Below are 12269 nucleotides of genomic sequence, written 5' to 3'. Positions count from 1 at the left end.
ACTCTAACACGTCATGGCACACAATTTCTGAAAGTACTCTGGGCTCCGTTCCAAATCAGACTAAATTAAAGCCTCGCTCATTTCCGCTCAACAACTGCATTTAAGAAAATGTCACATTTAGAAGTGAACAGCTGTACTGACAAAAGTAAAGCGGCACCTGCTGTGTCTGACTCCTGCAGCACTTCAGAGTTTAGATGCAACAACACGTATGATGTAATGAATTAACACAGCTACCAGAGCACGAATCAGTTTGTTAAATCCTGCACGGATGCAAGAGGTGTAGATATAATCTCAGAAACCCAAATTTAATCCTCAATGGTCGCTCACTTTGTTTCAGATGTTTCTCTGAAAAGATAAAAAAGATTGTTACATCCTTGTGATTTAACTGAAATTAATGTAAAATAATATTCAGGTTTCAATACAAGTTAAGCTCAATCGACAGCATTTGTGGCATAATGTTTATTACCACAATAATTTCCACTTGTCCCTCCTTTTCTTTAAAAAAGCAAAAATCGACTACCACCCCTGGAGTTGCGAGTTCGAATCCAGGGGTGCTGAGTGACTCCAGCCAGGTCTCCTAAGCAACCAATTGGCCCAGTTGCTAGGGTGGGTAGAGTCACATGGGGTAACCTCCTCGTGGTCTCTATAATGTGGTTCTTGCTCTCGGTGGGGCACGTAGTGAGTTGTGTGTGGATGCCGCGGAGAATAGCGTGAAGCCTCCACATGGTAACGCGCTCAACAAGCCACGTGTTAAGATGCGCGTATTGACGGTCTCAGACGTGGAGGCAACTGAGATTCGTCCTCTGCCACCTGGATTGAGGCGAGTCACTACGCCACCACGAGGACCTAGAGCGCATTGGGAATTGGGCATTCCAAATTGGGGAGAAAGGGGAGAAAATAAAGAAAAAAGAAAAAAAATCTAGGTTTCAGTGAGACACTTACAATGGAAGTGAATGGGGCCAATTTCTGGAGGGTTTAAAGGCAGAAATTTTATAAAAGCACTTACAATTATTCTTGTGTATTATCTGAGTTCTAAAGTTGTTTAAATCATCCTAAACTCATTTAAATTACGTGACTGTAGAAACATTTTTGCGAAACAAAATTGCGTACTTTTTTTACACGATTTGCTGAAGTATCCCAGTGAAATGTCCAGCAGGAGGCACCAAAAGTGAGTGAAATGGTGTCGTAATCAGACGAGATTTTTAAGGTGAATTTTAAATGAAGGTTTTAATGAGTAAAACATACCTCCCTTACCAAAAACTTTAACTTAACCTGACTAATAGTGTCCTACAAGCAAATGGGAGCTCAAAAGTAAATTTTCTTTATTTTGGCTCCAACTGGTGGTCTGCCGAGTCCAAAGTCCAACACTCTATTAGGTGAGCTACCACGGAAGCAAATCACATTGGTATAAGTGTGTAAATGTAGGTGGGTCTGTAATACAAGGATTAAAATTGATATTTTTACAAATGATGCATTAGTGTAAAAGTGTTTCGATAACATAGCAGTATGTGAGTAATAGAGCAAAAAATAAGTGTTTATTAAGTCATTGAGTTGTAGTCGTGATTTGTGTGAAAGTGAATAAAACACACAGTTGTTGAAGCGCCTCTAGTGTTCATTTCACCAGGAAACTGCGGTGAAATGTAGAACGCGACACGTAAAGGTCTGTTTTGCAAAAATTTACTTAAAGTCAATTCCAAGAGACTAGGTTGGTTGAATCAATGTTTTATGGTAGTTTTAGGGTTTACAGCATTACGTTAAGTTGTAAAATTGGATTTAACTTCACACAGAATAGGTTAGTAAGCGATTTTATCACACTAAAATCATGTTAACACTCATATTGTTTATGTCTTGTGGATATACTTTTGAAACAGTAAGTATTTTAACGTTCACTGATGGGCCCCATTGCCTACCATTGTAAGTGCCTCACTGTAACCCAGATTTATGCTTTTTTTTTTTAAGAAAAGGAGGGACAAGTCTAATTATTTTTTGTGGTAATCAACATTATGTCAATTGAGCTTAACTTGAATTGAACCTGGAATATTCCTTTAAATAAATTTGAATAAGACATTAGCAACATGTAAAATATTCAAAAGTATATTTTGTCATGTTCTATTTACAAGAGTATTTTCCATTGACTTTATGCATAAATCTAACTAAATGTATTGTTTTATTTTTTATTTTCCAACAGACATTTTTGCAGTCTAGAGGAGACACATGTGAGATTACTAGGGTCTTCTTCTCAGGAGAAACATCTGAAAATTTGCTCTCCATTATCTCATAATCTCATAACCATAGCATCATTGCTGCCTAGGAGAAACTATTGAGATATTAAAGAGATCTCATTTGAGACTTTTCACACCTACAGGAAGTAATTGTGCTTCTTTCCCTCACCAATGAAGTTTCTCCAGCTCTGGTGGTCCTCCGCCTGTTTCCAGTTGCGTGGCCAGCTGGCCAGTACAGTGTTGTGTTGAAGACCTCCCAACCCTCCGGCCTGCACCAGATGTGAGGTGGCGTCCCTCATGTTGGAGGAAATAACCACCTGAGAGAAACCTTTAACCTTCTCTTTCTCCATGAGCTTCCTCAGTGACTGCGAGAAAAGAAAAACAGAAGACAAAAATAGGAGGTAAGCGAGGTGGGAAATGTCAACATACCCCAAAAAATTTGATTCAGTGCAGTGTGATAAACAATGAATGTGTTTCAAAACCAAGTAAGCTGCCAAACTAGACACATTTTCCACGGTGAACCAGAAATTAAATAAGAATGCCTGGAATTCCAATTCAGTTTCTGGATTTGAATTCAATTTGAGAGTAATTCCGCAGACGGGCAATTTGAAAGTGAATTTAAGGGAAGTCCAATTAAAGTGGAACAATGTTGAAAAAATTCATATTACTACTATTACTAAACTGTAGTGCTGTCAGTGCTGTCCTTTTCTCCCAATTTGGAATGCCCAATTCCCACTACTTAGTAGGTCCTCATGGTGGCGCAGTTACTCATCTCAATCTGGGTGGTGGAGGACAAGTCTCAGTTGCTTCTGAGACAGTCAATCTGCACATCTTAACACGTGGCTCGTTGTGCATGACACCACGGAGACTCACAGCATGTGGAGGCTCATGCTACTCTCCGCGATCCACGCACAATTTACCACGCGCCCCATTGAGAGCGAGAACCACTAATTGTGACCATGAGGAGGTTACCCCATGTGACTCTACCCTCCCTAGCAACCGGGCCAATTTGGTTGCTTAGGAGTCACTCAGCACGCCCTGGATTCGAACTCGTGACTCCAGTGTGGAAGTCAGCATCAATACTCGCTGTGCTACCCAGGCATTTTGCATAGTTAATTGCAGATATTGAAAGTGATAAAATTTTACTCTTTATATATTCTTTTCCTGTCAAAAGGCATTTATTTACTTCTTAGGAAGGAAAACTTGTTTTATTAACATTTTCTAAACAAAGCCTTCCACAATATAAAGATAGAAATGCACTAACATATCACCAATTCAAGTAACAGTATTCAATTTATGTGAAAATCTGGGCTCTGGGCTTAAACAACTTGCTGTGCAGCTGGATCCTGGACTTCCTGTCAAGCAGACGCCAGGTGGTTAAAATAGGCAGCAACATCTCCTCATCACTGACCCTCAACACTGGAGTCCCACAGGGCTGTGTTCTCAGCCCACTCCTGTATTCCCTGTACACACATGACTGTGTGGCAACACATAGCTCCAATGCCATCATTAAGTTTGCTGATGATATGACGATGGTAGGTCTGATCACTGACAGTGATGAAACAGCCTACAGAGAGGAGGTACACACTCTGACACACTGGTGTCAGGAGCACAACCTCTCCCTCAACGTCAGTAAGACAAAGGAGCTTGTGGTGGACTTCAGAAGAAAAGACAGAGAACACAGTCCTATCACCATCAATGGAGCACCGGTGGAGAGAGTCAGCAGCTTCAAGTTCCTCGGTGTCCACATCACTGAGGAACTCACATGGTCTGTCCACACTGAAGCCGTTGTGAAGAAGGCTCATCAGCGCCTTTTCTTCCTGAGACGGCTGAGGAAGTTTGGAAAGAACTGCCACATCCTCACACAGTTCTACACCAGCACTGTAGAGAGCATCCTGACTGGCTGCATCTCCGCCTGGTACGGCAATAGCACCGCCCACAACCGCAAAGCCCTTCAAAGGGTGGTTCGAACTGCCAGACACTTCATCGGAGGTGAGCTTCCCTCCCTCCAGGAAATATATACCAGGCGGTGTGTGAAAAAAGCTTGGAGAATCATCAGAGACTCCAGCCACCCGAGCCATGGGCTGTTCTCACTGCTACCATCAGGCATCGCAGCATCAGGACCCGCACCAGCCGACTCCATGACAGCTTCTTCCCCCAAGCTATCAGACTTTTGAACTCTTGATCTCTCACGATCAATATACATCAACACTGCACTTTATTAATCATATTATCTCACACTGGACTGTCATAAATTATATTCTCTCTTAACAACACACTGGCAACTTACTATCAACCGACAGCCTGAATGTCAATACAGTTCAATACAACCTACTGTACATTTTATATATACTATATATACTATTTTTATTGTATAATGTGTATTCTATATTGTGTGTATGTGTATTCTATATTGTGTGTATTGTATACTGTACATTGTGTTGTGTAATCTGATGTTTATTGTAAATTGGTATATGTCTCATCACTGTCACGACTGCTTTGTTGCTCGGAACTGCACCCAAGAATTTCACACATTATTGCACTTGTGTATATGGTTGTGTGACTATAAAAGTGATTTGATTTAACATTAAACATTTAAGTCTAAGTGGGAGTTTGACTAATTGAAAGAACTAGTCCCCACATAGGTTGCATATTCATTGCAATGGGCATTAAATCCCTTAAACTCTCGTCCTCCACAATTTTAATCAGCCGGCAGACTGTGGCTATCCGTTTTCCTACAGCAATCGTGAAGCTGCGTTCATATATATATATATAAAAAATTGGGTTTGTCTCAAACTTTGTGTTAGACTAATAAAGTTCCTCTGTTGTGTGACTGTGTTGAACTTCTCTGAATTGCAGTTCAGTTAATTAATCTTCCTGTCAAAGGGAGCCCGAAATTTTGTGCCTATGATCTCCAAAATGCTGTTACCTGTTCGGCTTGTTGCCCCTGAGGGTGGTTTTCCAGGTAAGTTCCCTCCAGTGCTGTTCCCACAATTGTCAAGCCCTTCCCAGCCTTCAGCTGACTGGTCAGAGACAGTAGACGAGGTTGCTCCACGTTCATTTCAGCGTCCATACTGACCAGCACTAATATCTGAGGCCTACAGAGAGGAAAGAAGAGACAGACTTTAAAGGAATGTTCTGGGATCAGTACAAGTTAAGCTAAATCGAAAGCATTTGTGGCATAATGTTGATTACCACAAAAATAAATTTTGTCTCGTCCCTCGTTTTCTTTAAAAAAAAGCTCAAATCTGGGTTACAGCGAGAGACTTGAAATGGAAGTGAATGGGGCCAATTTTTAAATGTTAAAATACTCACTTTTTCAAAAGTATAACCACAAAACAAAGGATGTGTATAAACATGATTTTAGTGTGATAAAATCACTTATAAACCTTTTCTGTGTAAAATTATAGCCAATTTTACAACTTTGTTACCATGACGATGTAATGTCAACAAACCCTAAAACCCTAAAATGACTGTAAAAATGACAATTTAAACAACTTTACAGCTCAAATAATGCACAGGTTTTAACAGCAGAATGAATGTAAGTGCTTTTATAAAATTATAAGCTTCACATTTCTGCCTTTAAACCCTCCAAAAATTGGCCCCATTCACTTCTATTATAAGTGTCTCACTGTAACCTCGATTTTTGCTTTTTTTAAAGGAGGGACGAGTCGAAATACATTTTTGTGGTAATCAACATTATGCCACAAATGCTGACAATTTAGCTTAACTTGTATTGAACTCGGAGCATTAAAGATATCATGAAACTGCATTCACAACGCATTTGACTTCCATATTGAGACATTCACAAAGAAAAGGAATATTCAGTGGGAAAAAATTTATTGCGAGGCTTGATTTTATCCATCTGGATTTTATTGGATCAAGCAATGCAAGCAATAATATACAGTCAGTTGGTTATTATTGCAAAATAAATTGATCAGGACCCCGGCAGCTTACATTGTCCAGCTTAAACTTTTAACGTACAGTGTCATGTGACCAAACAACAGGGCAGTGATTGGAGGGGAGTTTGTGTTTAGTTGAAACGGCAACAAAACTACATCTGGTAAGAAACCTAATTAAGTTTTTACACTGAAACCTGTTTGAGTCAAAAGATTAGAGTCCCTAGATTAATCCGAAAATTTGAGCGATTTTAAAATGGCACACTGTTAAACACAATGACCACATTCGTGTACTGTATGCTCCGTTTCAGTAAAAATATCCTATATTTACTGTGCATTATCACATTGAGAAATAATGGATACATCCAAAAACTGGAAAAATGTTGCTTTCAGAGGCTTTATATGGAGTTAGGATGAAAATAAGGTGTATTTCGAACTGTTCTGAGACCAGCGCAGACAGACAGCACACTGGAGGTTAAGTCACTCACTAAATAGGGAGCATCCTATAGCGCTCTATGCAGTTAAGTGCATTCACTCCTAAAATCTGATCAAAAGTTCAGTTTCAGGCTGCAGATGATGTTTGGATCACTCAACATGTTTGACAGACATGTGACAATGATAATCAGTACATAGATTCAGAATTTATAATGTATCATTTTATTTTAACATGGTTGACAGTGATTGGATGATGCTGGTCATTACTTTGAATCAGAATTAATTATGATAATTTCTGATGTAATGTCTGTAACATCTCAAAAACATGAATAATCAACACTCCTGGAAACATAATTAACAATTTGATGAAAAAAAAGTCTGACATTTTAAAGCCTGTATTATTTAAAATGTCACAACATAGTCTCACTGTCCACATATGTGGACATCAATTTTACTGCTCTGGTCTCCTGGCCGTCCGCCTGATCTGCTCTGGTCTACTTGGTCCTCCAAGCCTGCAGCGTCGCCCTGGCTCTCCATCCCTCCAGCTCCGCCTTGGTTCCAAGCCTCCCTGACTTTGCCTTATTCCTCTGCTCCCCTTGTCCCTTGTGCCCCCCTGAACTACCTGTTTTCCCCCACACCACATGGACAACTTGGTTTTTTGTTTTGTTTTTGGAGCGTCTGGAATCCGCTCCTTAAAAGGGGGCTCTGTCACGTATTCCCTGTGTTTTTGCTTAGACTTTTATTTTGAAATTCTTATTTAGTTCCCCATTCCTGTTTCCTGTTAATTTTGTAGTCCTTTGTAGTTTTTTTTCATGATTGGTTTTCCCCTGATTGTTTTCCCCAGGTGTTCCTCGTTTCCTTGTTTACCCATTTGTATTTAAGCCCTGGTTTCCCCTGGTTTCTTTGTCAGTCTACACATGTGTTGTCACGTTCTGTGCCTGGTTCCCCATGTTTTGTTTCATTTTATTCTGAGTACTTTGTTTATCTTTGATTTCCATAAAAGCTGCATTTAGATCCTTACTCCTCGCCTGCCTCCTCACAACTTTACTAATAATTTCCTTGAAAAGTAATCACATTACTAATTAATTTTAAGTTACTTTCTAAAACTTTTACATTCTTCTACATAAATAATATATTAGAAATAAGCATAACCCTGTAATGTACTTATAAAGTAACGAACTTTATTGAAAGTCCGTAACTGTAATCTGATTACAAGAATTTAAAATGTAATACGTTACACTAATTTTTGACTAAAAAGTAATTATATTACAGTAACTAATTAATTTGTAATTGTAATTGGATTACACCCAACACTGGCTGGAAATGACACTCTGTTGGATTATTTTTTATTTTTTTTAAGAAAAGATACAAATCTCCTGTGATGCATATACAGACACTGTTGGACATTGCTAGTAGACATTAACCCTTGTGTGTCAATACAAAAAGTTACTCAGAGGTCCTTAGACATAGAGGACAAAAATGTCCACGTCAAAAAACTGCCATAATATTATATATTAATATTATTTTCCACTTTCAATGAGTTCATTTTTTTTAAACAACATCAGTCCTGATCATAACTACCAAATATTCATTCATTTTCAGGATTTTTAATCCTTTAAATGCCAGTTTGTTTACATAATGCCACTGTTGTTTATTACACACACACACACACACACCCACACACCCACACAATTTTAGCTGCATCATTTATTCAATTGGCCTGCAGTGATAATACAGCACACAGAAAATAGAAAAAAAGCATGTATTTGCTCCATGAGAAAAATGGTGCCATCTGGTGGAAAATATTAAAAATTAAAATTTTGAAGCCAGGGCTCCGGAATGAAAGCATAATATCATAGAATTCATGATTTTATGCTTTAATGGCACTGGGATCAAATATTGCAGTTTTAATGGGTTTCAATGGGGACATTTTTGTCCTGAAGGTCCTGAGTGTAACTATTTTGTGTACACAGTGTATTATAGATGTATTATAGGAACTGAGGTTGAAATATCAAAATTCCACCAAAAATACACATTGTTTGGCCAAATTTATGCCGTTGGCATTAACACAGACAAAATAATTAAAAAAACAAAAATGAAAGAGACAAAAATGTCCCGAAGGTGGCACAAGAGTTGAAAAAAGTCCACAGTGCAAAAAGAGCCCAAAGTTGAAGAAACACCCATATATGGTTGCTAAATTCTCTAAATTCACTTACCATTTGCTGGCATGGCAAAAGTGGGGCATTTAAATAAGCATTTACACTCACCTCCAGTTCTTGGTGTGTGGTGGTCCTTCTTCTAACCGCATAAGGGCGAATCGTGCGGCACTGAGTGACAACCCCCTTATTCCATCACCCCATTCCTTTTCCGCCCTGTCAGCACACACACACACACACACTGTCCTCTTTAATTTCCGGAAACATACTCGGGCCAGTGTACGGCTTAATTTTAAAAGTGTTTAAAAAGGAAAGGTGTTAAATCAATCAAATACTAGAGCAGATTTCAGCTGCTGTTGGGCGGTCGGATTATGAGGGATCTAAACTCCTGACAGATCAAATGGTGAAAACCCAATTCTAATTCAATTTACCATGCCAGCACTTACCCTCGAAACTCGATATACTTGTAAATGCAGCTGGCGATCACCATGGCAACGATGGCGTAATACCAAGAGCAGATGAACATAAGTGAGAGACACAGACTCATGCCCAGGAATGATAAAGTCCTACCAGAGGAGAAAGAGCATATATTAGCAGAAATAAAAACGTTCAAACACTTAAGACATTGTCGAGTAAAACCGCAGTGATCCGCTGGATGTGCTGATTTTTAAACTCACCAGTGGTAGAACTTGAATCGGGGTCTCCAGTTGGGCGTTCTCAGTAGAGTTTGAACAGCACAGGCCAAATTCACAAACATGTAGCACATGAGAAAAAACCTGCAGGGATACAGACAGGAAGACACCCGTAAGTATGATAATAAACAGATATGGATGCCTCGGACTGTGTCACAAATGACATCATGAAGTATATCGCAGTATGTTGTGTGTCTGGGCACTGCGAAAACTCATATTCTTAGTACAAAAATAGTTACATTTATTTTTATTTATAACCTGACCTGTGTAGTTTGTCACAAAGATGCCAGAAAAACAATAAATCTTTTGTCAAAGGGAAAAATATATGTTTTGAATAAAAATATTGCAAAATACAATTTAGTAGCCAGTCCCAGGGGTTGATTTTTATTAAAACAAACTTTTATTTTTTGCTATATGAAGTTCACAAATGCCTTTTATGTCTAGATTTTATTATTTTAGTCTTGTCCCAGACACAGACTTTTAATATTATACTATGAAATACAATATAAAAATAAAAAATTCTTTCTTTTTTTTTTTTTATCCCCTTTTCTCCCAATTTGAAATGCCCAATTCCCACTACTTAGTAGGTCCTCGTGGTGGCGCGGTTACTCATCTCAATCTGGGTGGCAGAGGACGAGTCTCAGTTGCTTCTAAGACCGTCAATCCGCGCATCTTATCACGTGACTCGTTGTGCATGACACCGCGGAGACTCACAGCATGTGGAGGCTCATGCTACTCTCCGTGATCCACACACAACTTACCACGCGCCCCGTTGAGAGCGAGAACCACTAATAGCGACCACGAGGAGGTTGCCCCATGTGACTCTACCCTTCCTAGCAACCGGGCCAATTTGGTTGCTTAGGAGACCTGGCTGGAGTCACTCAGCACACCCTGGATTTGAACTCGTGACTCCAGGGGTGGTAGTCAGTGTTAATACTCACTGAGCTACCCAGGCCCCCTAAATTATTACATTTTTTAGTTCTGATAGTTTTAAGTTTAGTTGAACTATCAAATGTAATTGAGCTTAAAACAAGTAAAAACACAGATAATAAACATTTTAATTAACTAAAAAAAAAAAAAGTATTTGTAAAAATATCAAATAAAATAAAATTGCATGGCTCCAAAAACAACTAAAATCAAATAAAAATAGCCATGACCAATAAGCATTCGTTTTTAATATGCAGTATATTATGAACTGAAACATCATTAATGTTACATTAAACATGAAAATGCCGCTAAATTACAAAGAACAGAATGAAACAAATATAATGTGAAAATAGTTAAATGCATTAACTTTGTTAAACAATTAACACATTAAACATATTTAAATAGTCTCAGTTAATGTGTTAACTTGATGGCCCTTAAAAATACTAAAATAAATATGAAATATAGTAGAAAACAATTAAAAGTAAACTAAAACTATCATAAAAAAAACTGAAGAACTAAAACTAAACTAAAACCAACAAATCACAGTGCGAGAACAACTAAAACTAGAAATAAAATAAATAATTCGAAACTATAATAACATTGAGTGCAACAACAACAACCAAAAAAAAAATTAAAAATTCAAAAGTATTTTCTATTGAAATAGGAAGTTTGGGAGGTAATATAGTGAGGGGACAATAGCATCAATATATCAATATTCCTGGTCCAATTCCAGGGAAAGAAATATTGTTAAATACATATATCTACTAAATGTTATTTTTTGATATATCTACTACTATTGGAACTTGGCAGCGAGATACGGCAGATATTGTTGGCTTTTGTATGATGAATTGCTTGTTACGTTCCTCATTTGTAAGTCAACTTAGATAAAAGCATCTGCTAAATGACTAAATTTAAATGTAAATGTTATTTATAGGGTCTTTAATGTCTTGTTTTAAGGATGTTTAGATATTTTTACAGGAAAACCAAAAAAATGATACTTTTTTGCAGAGCTATGCATGTTTGTCCTGGTTAATTGTATGTTTATATGTGCAACAGCTCTTACATAGAGAGAATCGGAGCGACTGAATCCAGCGACGCAATGAGAATTCCACTCTCGCAGATGCACGCGGTCAGGAGCAGCGCCCAGGTGGGCTCCCCATTTTCTTTTCCATGGCCAAACACCTGTAACACAGACACACATGCACAGTTATACACAGTTATACACAAGACCAGACAGCACGCCCTGCCCACAGTTTGCTCAGTGGTCATATGATGCATATTGCACACAAAAATGCCATTAATTGGCTGAAATCATCAATAGAGTGCAACAGTGTCGTCTTGGTTCCAGAAGTATTTTTCCCATTCATTTTTTTAATTCATTTCATAAAGTACTTCATCAAAGGGCTGTAAGCCATGAACAAAACCAACCAGCTCTGAGGTGAATCAAAACATCACAAACTTTGATTTGAAGCAAAAAAAAAAAAAAAAAAAAAAGAAGTATTTGAAAATCGGACAAAAAGGCAAATGTACAAGACTGTGTACTTAACATCTTAAATGAGAGAATGAAGCATTGGAAATGATGTAATCGAATTATAAACGATGGGAAAAAAATGGAAGAAGTTTGGAACCACCAGGACTCTTCCTAGAGCTGGCCACCTGGCCAAACTGAGCGATCGGGGGAGAAGGGCCTTAGTCAAAGAGGTGACCAAGAAACCGATGGTCACTCTGACAGAGCTCCAGCATTTCTCTGTGGAGAGAGGAGAACCTTCCAGAAGAACAACCATCTCTGCAGCACTCCACCAATCAGGCCTGTATGGTAGAGTGGCCAGACGGAAGCCACTCCTAAGGCACATGACAGCCCGCCTGGAGTTTGCCAAAAGGCACCTGAAGGACTCTCAGACCATGAGAAACAAAGATTGAACTCTTTGGCCTGAATGG

General features: G+C 38.5%; 1 protein-coding gene across 1 annotated transcript in view; it reads right to left on the bottom strand.

Annotated features, from left to right (window-relative positions):
- Positions 1–12269, bottom strand: part of LOC127446028 (solute carrier family 12 member 5-like) — a 139042-nt gene that overhangs the window by 15799 nt on the left and 110974 nt on the right. The window contains exons 13-18 of the mRNA XM_051706636.1: positions 11395–11513; positions 9390–9488; positions 9159–9278; positions 8824–8928; positions 5152–5320; positions 2392–2587 (exon numbers count right to left, since the gene is read on the bottom strand). Coding sequence (XP_051562596.1) covers positions 2392–2587; positions 5152–5320; positions 8824–8928; positions 9159–9278; positions 9390–9488; positions 11395–11513 — 808 coding nt within the window. The remainder of the gene's footprint in view (positions 1–2391; positions 2588–5151; positions 5321–8823; positions 8929–9158; positions 9279–9389; positions 9489–11394; positions 11514–12269) is intronic.

Source organism: Myxocyprinus asiaticus, chromosome 9, assembly GCF_019703515.2.
Source record: "Myxocyprinus asiaticus isolate MX2 ecotype Aquarium Trade chromosome 9, UBuf_Myxa_2, whole genome shotgun sequence".
NCBI lineage: Eukaryota > Metazoa > Chordata > Actinopteri > Cypriniformes > Catostomidae > Myxocyprinus > Myxocyprinus asiaticus.
The sequence above is the reverse complement of the archived record's forward strand: the minus strand, read 5'-3'. Positions and strand labels throughout refer to the sequence as shown.